The sequence below is a fragment of the Enoplosus armatus genome, chromosome 1 (genome assembly GCF_043641665.1).
Source record: "Enoplosus armatus isolate fEnoArm2 chromosome 1, fEnoArm2.hap1, whole genome shotgun sequence".
In the NCBI taxonomy this organism is placed as follows: domain Eukaryota; kingdom Metazoa; phylum Chordata; class Actinopteri; order Centrarchiformes; family Enoplosidae; genus Enoplosus; species Enoplosus armatus.
The window spans coordinates 26017195-26036678 of record NC_092180.1 but is presented as its reverse complement, the minus strand read 5'-3'; the positions used below and the strand labels follow the sequence as shown (position 1 = coordinate 26036678).

The window sequence follows — 19484 nt, the reverse complement described above, 5'->3', positions numbered from 1 at the left end:
AATTGGCCAATTAAGTCATCCTCAAAGAAAGCAGTGGCACGTAGCATGACAGTAGTTTTTGTTGCATTCTGCTGTGATAGTAGTTTAACATCAAACAAAGCCCCTAAAATGAAGTTCCTCCTCCATGTCTTGGGGTTTGTTTTCCTTCTCTTCTCTCCATCGTAAAATTTACTGTAGGTTTCCCGTGTGTTAACCACATCCTCCCTGAGTCCGGGAGGAGCCAGGTTTCTTTCCAGGCTTCTGTCTGGCTTGAATTCACTCTTGTCCGACACTCCCTTTTCCTCTCTGTCAACCTCCTGCTGCGAGGGGTTTCTCTCTGACAGGGTCAGGGGCTGCGGTACGTCCCCACAGTCTCCTTGCGGATTTCCCATCATTTCAGGACCCACTGCTGCTGCTGTGATACACACACCGCAGGAGGTTGGACATGAATATCCTTCACATCCTCCTCCTCCTCCCCCTCCTCCTTCTTTTCTCATTTCCTGCTAACACCCTTTCAAATGGCCCACATCATCCTTCTGTCATACTGCACGTCTGCCACCTTCTCGTACATTTCCTCCTCCTACATGTCTTCTCCCACGTCCTTCTCCTTATCTTTCTCCACGTTCCTTCCTCGCCTGCCTCCCGTCCTCCTGTGTCAATGTGCAGAAAGCATTAACCCTCCCTTGGGTCCAGCCCGGGGTGGTGGAGAGGATTGCGTTTCCCCAGGAAGGGTAACACTTGTCTTGGATGTGTCCAGACTGAAAGGTGGTGCTGGGATATTCATATGAATCTCACCTACATCTGCCTACATCTGCCTCCTTCCAGACACAGACGGACGGGGGAGACGGGGAGTGTGTGAATGGGAGAATCTGTTCACCCTGTCGTTAATCTCACACACTCCCCTCTGCATTCAGCAATCACTCCGGCACGCGCATACACACACTCCAGAGAAGATTAAATAGTAACATTTGACATATAGAGCTTGTTTAAGGGTATTTTTAGTAGTAACTATATTTTCCAAAGTGGAATATGGTTCCAAATCCCAAGATGGAATCTCTCATTTAATGTAATAACATTTAAAGTAATAATAATAAATCTGGATACAAGATACAATTATATGACAACGTTGTCTTTTATTAGCAGGTCTAATCCAAGGGTCCATAAAGTCCTCAATCCTCAGCAATCCAAAAATAGATATCTAAAATTAAACTCTTAAACTACAAAACTCACAGATACAGGTATATTTTTTTATCTCAGAACAGCGGCAACATCCTCTTCCTATAAGCAAGATTGGTTTCAGCACCCAAGGTCTGTCACGCCCTCCACCGCTGTCTCACATGCAAACTTCCTCCTGTGTCTCCCTGTGTGTGACTGTTGGTCTGGAGTGGAGACCGGCGTGCTGGAGCCAGAGCTGCCAGTGCCACCTGCTGCATCCCATCCCATAATCAAGACTCCTTCAAAGACTCTGCCACATCCACGGTGCCAGATTAGTAGTACCTGCTCATCCCCTCTGCCCTGCACCAGCCCCTGTCTCCAAGCCCTTTGTCTCGTCCTCTGCTTTGGATCCCTCTCTCTGGACTCTCAGCTCGGCTCAGCCCCGGCTAGCCCCCCTGCTCGGCGCAACCGGTATCTACCTGGACATTTGTTCTTGGCACAAGTACATTGAAAGCCACTAGGAACCAGAGGCAAATTCCTTGTGTGTCTAAACATTCCTGATGATCTGATTCTGATCAACTCACTTCATTTCAATTTTTATTTGATTTCGTTCCTCAAGGGGTTTACAAACGCAGCCGCACACAAACAATTCAATCACATACATGCAAACAATCGCAAAATAGAAAACACGACATGACACAAACATGTTTTCAGATTCGTTTCTCATGTCAGTGTGTTCCTTCCCTCTGTTTGTTTTACCGCCATTTGTAGGGTCATTGTACGGATCTTTTTGAGGACTTAATAATAATCATAATCCTCACCACCACTGATGAGGAGATATGCATGTGTTACTACGCACAAAATATCCACAAAAGACAAATGTTTTTAAGTGAGCTGCTTGTAGTGACAGGCTTGGAATAACTGCAGAGAGACAATCAATGGGAGCTGTTTGTGTTTTTATGGAAGAAATAAAATGTATTAGGCGAGGCTGTCATCGGTGTAGTGTCGTTTCGGCTTAACCCCCATGTTGGGAATTACTGGAAATTTTGAACGTGCATTTGCCTGTACTTTATTTTGGTTAGCATATTGATATCAAAGTAGGCGGCAAGCTTGGAAGCGGCGCTTAGCTTGTTTCCTTTTAATTGAGCGCTGGATTGGTGCCCATAAAATGCTGCCACGCATGTTTGTTATGTTTGCATTGAGTATGCGGCCTCCACAGAGCAAATTTCATTTCATTTCACTCGCGTGCGGTCTAAAACTTTCTCAAATTGTAACTGTTGGCCATACATACAGTGCTGTATTCAAAGTTAGTTCAACTTTAGTCAGACTCACTGGATTTAGGCTGTTGGGTCCGCCATTGGCCGACTAGTCGTAATTCTCCTCCCCGTCCACTATCTCTGTGCCACCAGCTCTGCACTGCCATATATGTTTGGAGTTCATTTGATGGACTGATGTTGCCACATGTAGCTCTACAAAGTACAAACGTCTTTTATTGTCCCACGCTGCGGACATGCATTCGCTTTGCCGTGACTAAAGACAAAGACAATATGGCTCACCCGTCAAGGTCTGTGTTTGTGTGTAGTGCCTGGGCTCTCTGCCATCTCTAATATGAGATGTCGATAGATGTGTGTCACCTTGGCTCTCTTGGTGACAGATACTGAGTTATGGGGCCACAGCAGCACCAGTGTGTCATAACACAAGCAAATTGTTTCAGAGGACCACAATGCACTGCTGTCCTGCTGCCCTTCAGAAGACAATCTGCTCCTAAATTGCACACATTAACACAATGTTATCTTTGGCTGCCGTGGTAAATGCATTTGCATGGACATTTTAGGGATTAGGAGAAATTTCAAATGACTGCAACTGCAACAGAAGTGTTTCATATTACAAGTAGCCAATATTAAGGAGGTCAAAGGTCGAGGCAATACTAACCTTCCAATTTCCTTGTGACCACAGAATGATAGTGTGAGGCGCCGTACAGCTCGAAAAAACACTAAAGAGGCCGGTATGCTTCAACAGAACTGCATGTTGGATGGAACAGCGGTGGAAACACCCTCCCCCCTATTTTCTGATGCTAGCATTGGGCGGGCTGTGTCCCATCATTCCTGTAACTTTCTCAGACATTCACTCCCACACGCTGTAGCGCAGTGATTAGCCAGCTGCGCGGGGGGGTGAGGAAGTAAGTTTGAAAGTCAACTCTTGTGCCTTCCGACGTGGTCAGACGAGATGTCGCACAAACTAGTTCTTCCCTGGCATAATCCTAAGGGTCTACAGCAATGCAAGCAGCTCTGTGAGGCTGTGAGGCACAGCGCTGCTTTGAGCTACATGCTAACATGCTGATGTTTAGCAGGTATAATGTTCACCACTTTCATACGGTGACTGGACATCCCGGTTTGTCCAGGATTGTCCCGGTGTGAAGCTGGGTGTCCCGAGTCCCGTGTTTTCAACATTCACTTCCAAACTGTCCCAGTTTTCACCACAATTAGAATAGTAATAATAATATTTCTATTACTATTTATTATTATATTACTAATACTTGTTTACATGGACATTTATCATATTCTGTCCCACTCGTTATTACTGAAAAACATACATGCAACAATGCACCACGCATCTGAATCTATGTGTCGTTGTCAAAGCTGTTGCTATGTTATGAGTTAAAGGCAAGCGTCATAGGCTATGACAAAACCTGCTGATAAGAAAGTCAGTCAATTTTCTAAAGAGCTCCAGGAGGCTTACTCCTTCCTTCGTAAAGTACCTCCCAGCGAAAATGCTGCGTTCAGGCGTCCATGGTGTTGAAAGAAAGATGTGCTTAGTAGGTGTGCTGAGCGCTGAAATAATTGTCCCCCATCCTTAGAAATCCATGCACAAACACGCGGTCCCGGTTTGGGGTATTGATTTGCTAATCAGCACTAAACACAAAGCACAGCTGAGGCTCATGGGAATGTCATCTGTCTTGCAGGCATTTTGTCATAAACCAAATTCAAAATGTGACCTGCCACTAGCATGGCAAACAAAGGGAATAACTGATGACTGATGTATATATGATAAATGACCAACATGTGTGGATCAGCTGTATAATTCCCCCAGTGGTTGGCTGCCTGCAGACTCAACACACACTATGGCAGTGTATCTACAGTCTGGCAGTAACTCACATCTCTGTCCCGCTTTATGATAGCGGGAGGTGTGATAGAGATGCAGACGAGGGAAGGTCTGCGCTCGCTGCCACGGGAGAAACCCTCCCCTGTTCAACAGTCTGTCAGAGCGCACCGCGAGAGTGTGTCATCTGTGATTATGCTATCGGTAATCTCCATGTTGACAACAAGCTTCCAGGGGAATTTATGTTTGCTGTGCCGTGGGATATGTGACAACATGTGCAGAGAGATAGGCACGTATGAGAAATGCTTTCCCATATTTACAGTTCATTTATCATACCATAATGCTTCAATCCTACGTCTTATTTCACTGGTTCACTGATTTATCACACCTTGGTTTCAAGGAGGCAACTCACGTCATCTTATCCTCTCTTTACTCACACTTCTGTACGTGTATAGCCTCTTAATATAATCTAATTTATTCTAATCTAATGGAACAGTCAATTTAGTGACTCTATTTTGATTTTATTTTCCACAAAATATTGTAGGAGCACTGAGGCCTCTGATCTTGCTAATGTCCCTCCCTGCATTCAGCCAAACTGCGGGGCCTCTTGCCAGCTCCCACCTGTTTGCTTTTTTCCCCCTCCGGACTGACCAGATAAAGCCACTCACCTTGTGTGTGCTTTGGTCAGATAATAACAAAGCAAAGTGGAGCGAAGGTGAGCTGTTTTCTAAGTTGAGTTATGTTTTAATTATCATTTCTTAGAGGATCCATCTTTTGATCAATATCTGTGTAAAATAACTGATTTTTTTGTTCAGCAGCAGTCACTTTTTTTAATCCATTACCTCATTTATAACCATTACACTGTATTAGTGGATCCTGGGTGTTCTGGTTGTACAGGTCATGGATACGACATCATTTTGCTTTCCATGCATTATCTCCCATTTTACTATTTGCTGTGATTTATATTTGGAAAAAGAAACACCTTGGAAACATCTCCAACAAATAACCCAGACCATATAAAATTCATTTCTTGAACTCTGCTGCATCCTAGTGGACTGATGAGGCATAAACTCCTAAAGTGCAGGATACAAATGTAACAGGATACAAATGTCAACAGCAGAAACATGCTGATAGCTTCCCTTATCACCCGGGTCTCTGCATGAGTGTTTTGTTGTTGTTTTTTTGTAGATGGGGAGTCGACATTGGGGAAAGGGAAATATCTAATTAAACATCTTTATCCTTTTTATACAATTCTCTAACTCAACCCCCATCGAGCCCCATTAAAGCGGTACATGAGTGATTTATTATTGCAGTGGGTGACTCATAACGGAGAGATAAAAATAAAAAAATAATCTGCAAAATCGAAGCAGCAGAGGTAGAAATATTCTTACTTTTAGTCCCTAATATGGAGTCAAGCTCCAAAAACAGTGGATTCTAAACTCCCCATAATGCGGCTAAGAGCACCCTTTTGTTATGCCCTCCCTGATGACATCATTGGGGCCATTTTCTGTTTCCACAGTATAATAGTACTCCCCATAAGTAGTAACCTACCTTTAAGAGTTAAATCAGTGGAGTTCTCTTGTAAGGATCCCTAGTGTTTAAAGGGATGTCTTTTCTCTAAAATAACATGAAATCATGATTCTTTCTCTTACATATTAAGGAGTATAGCTAATTAGCAACAAAAGTATAAAATATTATATATATATATACATATATATATATATATGTATATATATAAAAACAACTTCAGACCGTTTTGAGATCCCTTACTCCACATGGAGAGAACCTCACTTGTTTTGGATTCTTCTTGGTGAAGAGGAGATTTATTCAAAAAGACAGGCAAAGATCTCCTCTCACCAGCATGCAAGTTGGCTTGAATATGTTGAGTGCCAGGCAGAGCTCATTTATCTTCTCCTCTGGCCCTCGCCCACCTCTCTGCCAGTCAGTTAGTCAATATTGCAGACAGCACACACGGCCTCAGTGGCGAGATGCAGATTGATAAGGGGTTTGGGGAGCATAAGAGGGTGTAACTGGTAGGATTGGATACAACGTCAAACACACCCCTCAGGGCTGCAGCAGTCACGCTCAATTTCTGCTGCAGTTTTAGCCGAGGAACAAGAGATGTTTGCTTCATGTGAAGTAATCATATGTCTGTATTTCATATTCACATAACTGTAGAATAAAAGGGGGGATGTTCCAGGAGCAGCTGCATAAATTCATAAATACAGTTAAAGTAATAAAGTGACACAGATGGATATGCTTATAGTTCCCATGATAAGTTTATTCTTTGAAACTACAGTTTTGAGTTAAAAATACTTCTTTTAAACAGCAACACACACACAGTGACACGGTTGGGCAGATTCATCACAGTGATGATATTCAAAGAGGCACGCTTTAAAATGACTCAAACTGAGTCTTTTATCGTTTCCACCTATGACAGCAGTCTTTACTGTTGCCCGCATTCAACAAAACAGTGTTTTCTAAAGGGTCCTCAGTCCCAGGACTTCAGATGAGCAGTAGTCATTGTCATGCAGAGCCCTACCGTGCAAAAAGGGCCTCTCAGAAAGTCTATTTTGTAGCCTAGAACATTCAGAGAAACCGTCACAATGGTTATGGCAAACAGTGCCTATTGTCATGCAGCAGGAAGAAACTCAACACAGTACAACAAATACCTAACTCTGACACGGATGCATTTTCAGCTGAATAATATACCGTGTAATTCACTATAAAATCCAAATATTTTATTAATGTGCAGTGGTTCTCAAACCTTCTAATGTCAAAGATCCATAGATAGCTTGGATGAGAATAACCACATCAAGCGGCACTCTGATGAAGATTCACACATTTATACGGTTGGGTCACATGTGAAATAACGGCAGACTTGACCGCTTTTTATTTCTGGTGATATGTGACACATTTTTGAGGCCCCTAAGAGCCAAACGCACCAATTTGAGAACCACATCTCTCATGATAAAACATGGCCCTGTACTGACTAACTGCAATGTTACAGCTGTAGGTTATTGCTGGTGAGGTCTAGCTTTCACTGAACCCATGGTTCATTTTCTTTTTAAAATACCTCAACATTTCAATTGGATTTCTAAGCAACATCAAAAATGAAAGAAGTAGACATTTAGGAAAATACTCATTACTGGAGAAAGGGCAAGGAAACAGTTGTTGGGTGGCTAGCAAAGCTGCACTATATGCTATGTGTGTTGTTTTAAAAAAAAAAAAACGTATTTCGTGTTTTAAATTGTATTGTGTTACTTGTTAATTGTACAACGCTACGTGCCTCTGCAATTGCCAAAATAAATGAACTGAATTAATTAAACTGAATAGGTGCTATGTGAAATAGCTAACCACCCACAGTAATTAATAACACTATTAAAATCTGAATCTGAATACACAACACAGCAGGGAGACTGAACAAAAGAAAAGATGTTGTAGGTGCCACTCAGTTAAGCACAACTGGTGGATGTACAGCATATTAACCCTCGGAACACAGTGCAGACATGCTAATCATCCAGGTGGAGGATAACAGAATGCCAGTTATGTGGCAACATTAGCTAGTTATGTGGCATTTGACACGACTGGCCAATGGTAATAAATAACTAGAACTCTATCATAATCTGAATTTGAATACTCAGCACAGTTGGGATGCTGACAAAACAAAAAAGAAACAAGGCCCTGGTGATATTCTTAACATTTTTGGTTATATTATTAAACATGAGTGGTGGATGTATTTTAACACCTGGAGCAAAGTGCAGACATGCTAATCTACAGCGATTGAATCTTCTGCTTAACGCTTCTACTGTTGTTGAGGCTAAAGTCCAGGACAAATGCAGCTTGCTGGAGCGGGCAGAGTTCTGCCGAAGGGAAGATTGGGAGAGGTTAGAGGTTACCCTCTGAATACATGTGATGGATACTCAGTGGTCCTCTCCGGACGATTACATGACTCTATACTGCAGCAGGCTGGGTTTAGGGGTCAAAGTGTTGTAAATCTAGCTAACAGAGCACGGGTCGTCCTTGCAGGGCTTGACATCCCCTTGCAGCAGCTGGATCATGACGGCCTTGGTCAGGTAGCTGGAGGTGCCTCTCTTCCCCACTGCTGGAGTGTTGTAGAACGACTCCATGTCGTCCTGGCAGAGGCACAGATGGAAAATGGAGTTGTTTAAGAATTAGATGCAATAAGACAAAAACATCCTATCTCACTAATTTAATAAAGCTAAACTGAATTAGACAACGGCTGTTTCTATTAGGCTTTTTAACACCTTTTAATCAAGCTACCCCTTTAGTTAAATGATCAGTGTACGGCTGAAACACAGGCTCAATTTAGAAAGGTGATGAGATCATTTTGTGGCAGACGATCGTCACAATCAAATGAGAAACAGTTAACCCGACGGCCTAGAGGGAAGCCGTTCTACCTGTTTCTCTACGCCTTCAAAGCAGCTGCGATCCCTCTGGAAATCGTGAAAGGCTTCCTTCACCAGACTGTCCAGATCCACCTTGTCGCCAAACTCCAACTCCGGGTTTCTCTCCAGCACGATGGACACCACCATCAGCAACTGCTCACACAGCAGAGGAAGGATAAGTTGTCAGAAACTAAAAGCATAATGACAGCAACAGAGTAGACTGTATTCTTTTTCTAAAAGATCTAAACCTGACTTAATCGTGATCACAAGGAATATTAAAATGAATTTCAACCCAAAATGGATAGCCAGTAAAGAACTGCTAGAACCGTATCACTCAACATCCTCGCTGCTTGATTCTGGACAAACTGCAGAACTTAAACAGAGATATGTGATTGATGCCAGAATAAAGAGAGCAAAGTCAATGTTATGTTGAGTAAAGACCCATACACATCTAACTTTGATTTAAGTTAGCTTCATTTTGATGCTGGTCTATCTGTGAGCTTTGGCGGTGTTGGCGAATGGGTTTGCATACCTCCACTATGATTTGTCTGTACTCAGGCAGGATGATGTTCTTCAGCGTGTCCTCCACCAGCAGGGAGAAGTTCATCTCATACATGGTCATGTCAGACAGTGTAGGTTGCTACAGAGGGACAGTAAGAAACTAGAATTACCGCCCGTGGTTGAATGCCTCCACCAAAAAGGTTACAGTTAACATCCATGTCTGTCCAGACTCATAATACTTGGAGGGAAGTGAATAAAAGGTATAAAGTCTATTTTTGGAAGTTACCACCATATTGACGAATATATGTATGATTCCAGTGAATATACATTGTTGACCTGATTAATAAAGGATTATCATAGATTATCATAGATTATCATAGGATAGCTGCACAAAATGTGGTGCTTTTGTTTCCTCCTGACATTTTTAGATGAATGATTTTTAGAAGCCTCTCTATGAGCCGCAGGTGAAACTGTGCAAGTTATTGTTAACTAGTTACTAGTTATTAGACAGCATGTGTGTGAAATCTGGAATCGCCCAATTCATTCTTAGATTATGGCTAAAAATCTATTTTGAGGTAAACTTTTGAATCTCTATCAAATAGGAAGTAGTGAATGAGAGAATGAAGGAGTGATTTAGGACATGGTCCCAGTACACCATGACAGTAAGACCGACATGCACAATAACAGGACCCTGAAACTGAAGCAGCTAAATGGAATACACCTGCGTTTTTACCTCTGTGACGTGTCAAAATGTCTGCGGTGAAAATGGCAGAACACCATTGATCACAATACTTACTATTGACTCTGATAATAAATCATAATCACGATGATGAAAAGACATTAAACAGACAAATTCAATTAGACCCACACACTAAAATACCAACGTATACTACCCAAAGACAAAGAAATAAATGTTCACGCTCAATGGAGACAGCTTTAGATTGATTAAGTTCTTTAAAAAAATCTGTGTATCTTTGTTCATCAGCACAGGTTCCATTCTTTGTGTATCTGGTCCACATTTGCCGAATAAAGTATTTTTGTGGGTCACTGGTACTTAAACCAACCAATAAATGGGAGCAACACTCTTAATCTGAATATTTTGGGTATTCTTTGAAAGACAGCAACACACAGAGTGCCTGCATGTGCCTGTTAGAAAAATAAAAACAGCCACACAGGTTTCTATAACCCGTAGCTGTTTGTATAGCAGAGCGCAGTACACAGTGTCACATTTAACCAGCATTGTTGAGTGTATTTGTCCTGCAGCAGTGTCAGGGGAGGCAGGTACCTGTGGGAGGTGAGTCCCAGCCACCACGATACCGTTGGGGGTTCTCTCCAGGATCTGCCACACACGATCATAAAAGCCCAGAGGGGTCCTGTTCAGAGAGCCATCGATTTGACGCCTGTTCAGCCAAGACCTGAGGCGGAAAACAAGGGTGAAGCTGTGGAGCGGAGTTTTAAAGACAATATAATGTTGATGGCCGTTGTGCCAGATGAAATTATCTATGAGCCGATGCGTATTAGATCAGATGAGATAAGATAAGACTTAAATAATTCCCTTGGTGTTAGGGGTTGCATAATAAGCTTGCATAATAAGATATGGATGGAGACAAGGCAGAAGATAAAATTATTAAAACTAAGAAGATCACACAAGTAAATGCATGAAGATAAAGACTTGGCGTCTCTTCAAAGGCAGATGTGCGAGTTGAAAGGGATGAGAAAGCATGGATAATGTTCTTGATAGTGTGAACGTGTGTTTGAAGAATACCTGCCGGTGTGCTGTGGCTGCAGGACATCCAGCAGGAGCTGCTTGATGTCGCTGGGGGAGAGTTGGTAGATGTCCTGGGGTGGCATGTCTCCCGCCCGGATCTTCAGCTCATGTTTCATGGCCTGGACAATCCATCTGGAGATCCACAGTATACACACACACACACACACACACACATACACACACTGTTAATGCACCAGAGAATTTAACCCTGTACATGGGGGCAGTCACTTTGGTTTGAACAAGGATGAACATGTTCAAAATAGTGTCCTTTATTCAGTTACTCTTTTTTATGGCTAAATGTAAAACCTTTATTGACAGTCAAAGAAAAAAAATCAAAGACCAAAACAAAACTGAAACAAAAACTTAAGGCAAAAACAGATAACCTGTTAGTCTGATGGAACAGAATTTTGATTTAAAATGCTAACTTCACAGCACTTCTTCCAACATTGTGTTTCCATTTTCCCGACAGTATTTGTGGACCAAACATGTCTGGAGAAATGTGTTTGAACCCTGGAGCTTTTAACCATTTGGTGGAGAGCACACCTATACGTTGAGTCTGCATTGTGGTTCATTTGGAGCAAAAACCAGCCTCTGAAAAACAGCCTGAAATATAAGGTCATACTGAGCACATACTGCATGAGGTCATCTTGCTTGACTAAATGTACAGGAGTTGTTTGGGGCACCATTGCAACCACCCTGAGTCCGAATTCGACCTACCCGACTCTGATCTTGAGCATGCCGCTGAACAGCTCTGGGTTGTTGGAGATAATCCATCCGATGTGGATGACCAGCTCCTGCTGAAGAACGGCCTCCCGCTCCCCACCTTGAGGGGCGCACTTGCTGTAGATGATGCCTTGGATCACCCCTGGTGACAGCGGGTTGGAGATCACCTCCTCCTCTTGCCCGAATAAACCGAGGGTCACCTGGTAATTGCAGCCATTAGCACACGTGCACACACACACACACACACACAAACACAGGGGAGAAAAAAAAAGCATACACCCGACCCACATACAGTTAGAAAGTTCTTTGCAGTGCAGAAGAATTGTTGTGTATAATGTGGCCCAATCCCCCACGCTGCCCTACCCCTACTTTGGGGCCTATACTTAAGATTTTGTGTGTGCCTATGCAGGTGCACGTGTGGTGTGGAAGTGTGCACGTGTAGACCGGCATGTGCACACAGGGGGACGCAGTTCTTTTGCCTTCAGCTGATGAAACCCAGAAGATGTATCATTCATCTTTACATCTAAACTGATTCTAACTTAGCAAAGAACAGCCTGACCGCTGGAAATGAAGTTTGGAAATGACCAACTTTGAATTCAAGGGAAACACATTGTTGAATTTCAATACTGACGGAGAAATACAATCAAAAGTAGAGTCAGAATTGACTTAAATGAGGGGGTGCCTCTTATTTCTTCTAACTGAGCCGTTTCTGTAGCAGAGGAACATAGCCGTCTCAAATCTTAAATCAGCTTTTCCAATCATGTTGAGAGAAGCATTCCCTCCGGTAAGCAATCTATATGCAGATTCACACCTTGAGCTACTTCAGCATAATGAAATGCCTAAAACTGTTCAGAGGGGTAAAAATGAGGCGAGATAACTGACACTCCTGAGAGGAGGCTAATCTCTGAGTAACACTTGACAGGAAATGATGCGCCGAAACTCATCCAGCGGGAGCGAGTGGCATCAGACAAATTCTAGGGTCACAATATACCAGTCGGCACATGGAGTCTAGACACGTGGGACACGGTGCATATTAGGATTCTACGGCGGTCACACTGGCAGCCTTGCTACAGCTACAGCTTACATACACACACACAATGGAGGTGAGTCGTGATGAGGAATGACAGCACGAGGAGCTTATAATCATACATTCCCAATTTCATTTCTTTTAATCAGTGAACATTAAAATCACTCCACTTCCCCAAACATAACCCAAAATCATTCGTACAAAAGGAATAGTTGTGGTAAACTACTGAGGCCCTGCTGTCTGTGTGTCCACTTACCTGCTTGCCATGCACTAAAACACTAGTAATACTGGGGGCAAGGCTGTCCACTAGCTTAGTTAAGAGACTGGCGGCAAGTCGGACAACAGACCTAGTGGGCGAAAAGACACAAGGACAATCTTGACATCATGACAGATGACAACTAACAGCTAGGTAGCTAACAGCTGACAAACTACATCTTTTTGTTCATTTGTAATCAAATTCAATGAATAGCCTTGTTAAATATGGAATATGTGGAGAATATATGCAGCGTGCGGTGGCCAAACATGGTACCATTACTCAGATATTTGATTCAGCATTATTAGGAATACATAAACATTTTACTAACGTGATTAAAAAAAAAATCATGTTATTCATAGCAATTGAGTGGCCCCAAATTTACAAACAAAATCAGAACGAAATAGAAAACAAAACCCACAAATAATTCCTTTTTAGAATCAATAATTTTTTGATGAAACCTCGCTGAGGATTTCTACCATGTAAGAAATAGCTAAATGTGTTAGTCCCACAATGAATTAGATTTATTATTGAAAGCCAAAATAAAAGGTTGGCTTCCCAGAAAACTATTTTAATGTTCACTAATTTCTCAGTTCATTATTCACGAGAGCCACTCGCAGCCTTCAAGCTGCCTCCTCTTGCGCCTGCAGGAATTCTACTGTATGAGGGAAAAGCAGCACACATAAACTGTGGTTATCTTCACATGGTAGCCCACAGCCAAGGTTGCTATAGACACAGCACATGGAGTTGAAGCCATCCTCACAGAAGCAGTGAACAAATTAAATAATTTCATTAATTGGGTCATGAATACAAAGCTGAAACACGACCTCCTCTTATTATATGCTGAGAACAACTCTTGCTTGGTGTGTGTGTGTGTGTGTGGAGTTATTCAGTGCTCAAACCTGCGGAAATATGAAGAAGGCGCATCTTGAGCATGATGAATAAAAAGGCAACAAAGCCTTAATGTTTAGAAGGCATGATGTGGTGTCAATCCACTGATGCTTTGTTGGGGAACCTATTTCAAGCTTCACTTCCTGGCCCATGTTAGGTAAATGAGAAAGTAAATTGGACTGAGTATTGATGCTATTTCCCAGCAAGCTGGAAACCAGCCTCCAGGCTTTTTTTTTTCTTCTATTTTTTTTTACTCCATGGCTTAATCAAATTTCTCTTATGCTAAAATCCTTAAGTAATAAAAACAGCATATAATAAAAGTTGTCATGTCAGTCAACCTGACACTAATTCAAATCAAACCATGGACACAGAAAACACTGGCCACTATAAAGGTGAACGAAAGCCCACATGAGAGGTTGAGACGGCCATCTACGGTACTTCGACAGTACTATAGTAATTCTTCGTGAGTCAGACAAGCAGTATACCACAAACAAGATGGAATTTTAGCAGCTGTTTGATCAAAGATCAAAAGGAGGAAGATAGTTTGTTTGCCTGGAACGGTGGGAAAGGGCTTGTCAGACGGATTTAACATAGTTTTCTACTCTCCAAAAAATGGAGTACAATATGTTTATGACTGGGTCTTTGAATAATGGATTCAGATGGGGTGATCCGAAAGAAACTGGAATACCTGATCTAGGTCCCACATTACTGTGTCTGTGCAGACATACAGTTTGCGTAGTTTGTGTAACAAATGTTATTATGCCGATGAAAAACACATACGTGAATAGATAGTCAACTTTGATTACAGCTTTAAGACAGAAAAGGTGACTCTTCCAAATGTGTTAGGTAAATCTTTTGAGCCTACTGTTTTCGGTTTACTTCCATGGAGTCACACTAGCTCTAATATTACTTTACGTTTACTTTTTGTTGTGATGAATTTGCAGGTGGCACCTGCTCCCACCAAAACTACCAAGCTCCCCCATCTAGCACGGATGTCCTTGATGAAACAGACCAGGAGTAACAGTGAGTGTAAAAGCATTTACAACGCCACATCCAATAGCCAAATTCTATTTCGTTTGGAGTACACAGCCAGCCTCATTGCAGTGGGTGATGCCGCAGTAGGACAGCGGGAACGAGGGTCCGGCCTCTGTGATGGTTAACGGAGAGGAAGCAAACACTGATGACAAGCTCCTGTACACAGCTGAGTCGAGGTGCCCCGCTAGCTTGGCCCAGCTGGCTTGGCTAAAACTCATGACTGTGCGAGTGTTAGCCATCTCATTATGCTATACTTGTAGGCTTTTCACACTGCACTTCGCCTCAGGCTAAGGGAGATGTTAGCCCCAGGGTGAGAAAGCTTTCACACTGGCACAACCCTGGAACATTCCAAGTGAGCTAACCCCAACTTTAGCCTAGGGCTTGCTGGCCCTTCTTCAGAGCAGGGTTACCCCCGAAATTGTGGGGTTATCCCCTGAAAACACTGGGCAAAAAGGTGCCACTGTGAAACGGGGCTAAGTTAGCACAGGGCTGGCTATTTTCTTTCGAATGTGCAGTGTGAAAAGCATTTTCGAGGTCCAGCCAGAAATAGATATTACACTTTAACTAAGATGCTAAGATACTAGCCTGCTTCTGCATTACACAACCTGTTACAGGGTGACTACTAGTCAGTTAAATATTATTGTGAGAAGTTAATTTCCACTTTCTAAGAACTATTTGACAACAAAACTTGTGACTAGCATTAGTTTTACACAAAAATGTGCCTGAATAATGCTAATGAATGTGCTAAACAATAGGTTTCTATATATCTTTTGTACACAAAAAACAAATTATTTTTGTTATTTTAACAGTAGATGTAGGCTACACACTTAACTTAAGTCTTTATTCTTTTATTTATTCATGTGCATAAGATAATGCAATATTGACATATTTGAGTCACAAGTCCGAGCCCTGTTGACACCCAAGTAGGATTGGCTGAACATCGCACAGCTCTCAAGCTAGACAGCTAACTAGCCAGCTAACTGGGAGTAAACATGCAGGGCCTTCAGTCCACCCCCGACTGAACATTACCTGTTTCCCATGCACCAGTATTGTGGTGACGTGAGGAGCTATAGAGCTGGCGAACTTCTTGATAATGGCAGCAGCATGGCGCACTGCCAGCCTGCAGTAACAGTTATTTTAAAGTGTCAACATGAGAAAAAGATTTTTGTGAGGATGACAAACGGGGACACAACAGGAATGGAGACAAGGGGACCCCAACAAAAAACATGAAGCAAAATTCTAACCTCTCGTACGACTTTCCAACAAAAATTCCAAACCCCTTTTGAGTCACACAAACTGATTCAACAGAGCAATGACTAATAATGACTGACATAATAAAATACTAAATGCCACCCTCTTAGAGGGCATCACTGGTCCTGAATGCATCTTTGGAGTTTATGTTTTTAGATCTGGATACTACAACTGGTAATATATTTGGTATCTATATTTGAACTCCATAATGACAAAAATGATGACAATATCAGCTGAACAAATGAAAGAACAGACTTGACTTTGCAAACGGTGTATGCACTGTAAGTATTTGTGTATGCGTGAGAATATCAGACCAAAGCTTTCTGCTGCCAGCTCTTCTGTAGATTCTCTCCAGTTCATCCATCAGGTTCTCTGGAGACATCACAGAGACATATACAGTCGTATCCAAATGTAATAATTCAGAACTGCAGTTACTACACATTCAAAACCGTGACACAACAGCATCCTAAAGACCTGTACTTGTTGACGAATGCACCAAAAAGGGTTTTTACAGGGATAAAATGGACAGGTCATAACGTTAGTAAAGCTTCTAACTAATTACACTTCTGACATGATCACATTTCCTTTGCATGTAATGAGGAAACTCTGCTGCTCTGTTTCAGTACAACCAGTGACTTTAAGTTTGCTCCTTAACGCGTGTGTGTGTGTTCTTACCATCTTTGGCAAGGAAGTCTGGTCCTTCTCGCCTAAGCAGGATGCCTGCAAGCTGAGCCTGACTGGCCAAGCAGTCGCAGTCCTGGACAATGACACACACAGACAAACACAATAGACTTAAAACAAACACTTACACAAATACCTTTTAATATAAACCTATACACAAATACATTATATACGAATCGTTGGAAGAAATAAAACAAAAACCTGTCCCATGAGATCACACAAAACACAACAAAGTCTGATGTAGATGGGGCTTTTCAGACCTTCAGTCTGACCTGAAATCAGAATTGCAGAAGGCGTGGGTTGAGGTTTGGATCTTTTTCAAACGTGGATGAACACTTGAAAGGTGAAAATGATCAGCTGCAGAGCCAGATTGTTGGCGAGAGCTGTTAATTGTGCGCAGTCTGGTGACAAAAACATGGGCTCTGTGAAAAATGTTGGAACATATTTATAAGATGTCAGTAACGAAACAGGAGACAGGTGGTCAAGTGAGCCTTGATAAGAGTGGGGTATGTCAATGAGTCAGCAGGAGGGAACAATGAGTGAACAGAGGTTATCTTTGCAATCCTCTGAGGAGGAGGCAGGTGGACTAGTTGGAAGTGGATTTGTGAGTTGTTTGCCCCTAGTGAAAAGAAACCTGGGGTTGTGTTGATTAACAAGAATGAGTTTGGATTAAAATGAAGGCCTTTTATAATGACGTTTCACATTTAAATGGTTAGCAAAGGTTTAACCTGAGTCAAATCTGACTGAAGTTTGGATTGTTCTGTGCCTTTTTTTCCCCCACCTTTCTCCACAGTTTAGAAAGGAGAATTTCCTTGGCTGCACGTCTTGTCACTGCTACCTCCCACTGTTTATCTGGGGATAGCTGCAGACTGTCGTGCCTCTCTTCTAATACACATTGAGTTGCCAGACGCTTCTTTTTTTATCTGTCACTCTCACTAGTGCAGTCACAGGGATGTGATTCATCACCAGCTTACCCATGTAAACGCTACCAGCTATGTATTTACTGTAATGCATTATAAGTACACAGCCAAGCATGTGGGAACCACTGCTCAAGTCCCTGTGATGAATTCTTTCTCACTGTTTGTGACAGTCTTAGTTAAGGAAGTGGCGAAGAAGTAACCACTGCCACAAATGTGAAACAGCAATAGTTACACCTTGCAGCCTTTCTTGTTGTTGTTGGAACCTTCGCTTCTTTAAATCATGCTAACTATCAATATGTTCTGTTTGGTTTCCATTACCATTTGATAAGTATCTAGTTTTCCAATCATTTTAATGGCAGTTATTAATCCTATGATGCATTCGTGGGCCAGTCTCCTCACATGGAACTTCTGGATGACCTCATGGGTGGGCTTGTGCAGCCACTCCTCCACACTGATCTCGGGCTGCTGCTCCAGGTCTGAGGCGTTGGGAGTACTCATCTGCCTCTTCACCTTGGAGTGCTTAGGCAGCTCCAGCTCCTCAAAGCTCTTAAACTCTGGGATCCTATGCACGCACGCACGCACACACACACACACACACACACACACACACACACACACACACAAGTTATGCTGTGTGTGCTATTTGTATGTAAAAATATGCCTGTGGCTGGCATCCTATGACATTTTTTTTTTTTTTTTTTTACATTTATTGGTCTTGAAAAGTTTTTATTTCAGTTTAACATTTATGAAAAAATAATCATCAGCTTGCATGCATGTCCGATCTGAAACACGAATGAGTTGTTCTATTTGTCCGCCACATTATGGAAATCCTCGTTGAGCTTTTTGAAATGTCCTGCCAACAGACAAACTAACGGGAGCAAATCAAGCATTAAGACTAGAGGAGGCTCTTACTTTGCCTCGTTGACACGCAGGAAGTCCAACTGCTCCACCACTGCTCCAGAAATCAGGGTCTAAAAGGTTGATGAGATAAAGACGACACATTAAATGATTTGCAAAGTGATTCTTCTATCTATGTAGGCTGCAATATGTACAATATATATGTGGAAGAGATTCCACAGTAATATACCTGTAGACACGTGTGTGAAAACATACTCTAAAGTTACATTCAGGAGCCCCAAAACACCGGAGATGTGGAAACAGAGCTGTATAAATCCCAGAGAGGAGGTTTGTCGGGTGATTCGGTATACAAAACAACTGTTTGAATAATGCAGTTCATGACAAACAACACATGGAGTAGTAAAGTGTGAACTAGGTTCACTGTTTTAAATTTTACAAATGTGTACGGGAGCAGTTACAAGTGAGTGTCTAACGCGGTAAAAGTAAAAGTTTGAGTATTTTAAAAGCATAGCAGTGTAGGAGTGAAAGAGCGCAGTTCAATACCACTTGCTCCTGTGGTCTAAATGTGATATTAGCCATTCCAACTGAAGTCAACTCCAAAACAAAACTAAGAGGCGTAGGAGAGCAGCAATCCTGCTCCCCATAACAATGAGATGATGAAGAGGAAGAGTGTTTCAAAGCTGTGGGAGTCAGCTGTGAAGTGAATAGCAAATAGGTGAAGGGAAGGCAAGTTGAAAGCAATAAAGGATCATATGAGGAAGTCTCTGCTGAACACCACAAACACACCGGGAGAGAAGTTAGGAATACCTGACATAAGTTTGACAAAGCAGTTGGTTAAAGTTACCGATGCGGAAATAATTCTAGCTCTACCTTGGCCTTATTTCCATGAGGATTGATTGCGTTCAAAATCCTGCAACTTAAACCAGTACCGTCT

At 42.2% G+C, this 19484-nt stretch overlaps 1 protein-coding gene across 1 annotated transcript in view; it reads right to left on the bottom strand.

Moving 5' to 3' along the window:
• Positions 1–6488: 6488 nt before the first annotated feature.
• Positions 6489–19484, bottom strand: part of phkb (phosphorylase kinase, beta) — a 93311-nt gene continuing 80315 nt past the window's right edge. The window contains 11 exon segments of the mRNA XM_070916845.1: positions 6489–8369; positions 8655–8795; positions 9175–9282; positions 10429–10558; positions 10909–11043; positions 11629–11834; positions 15870–15960; positions 16406–16463; positions 16767–16848; positions 18092–18254; positions 18599–18663. Of these exon segments, the coding sequence (XP_070772946.1) occupies positions 8232–8369; positions 8655–8795; positions 9175–9282; positions 10429–10558; positions 10909–11043; positions 11629–11834; positions 15870–15960; positions 16406–16463; positions 16767–16848; positions 18092–18254; positions 18599–18663 (1317 nt within the window). The 3' untranslated portion in view covers positions 6489–8231.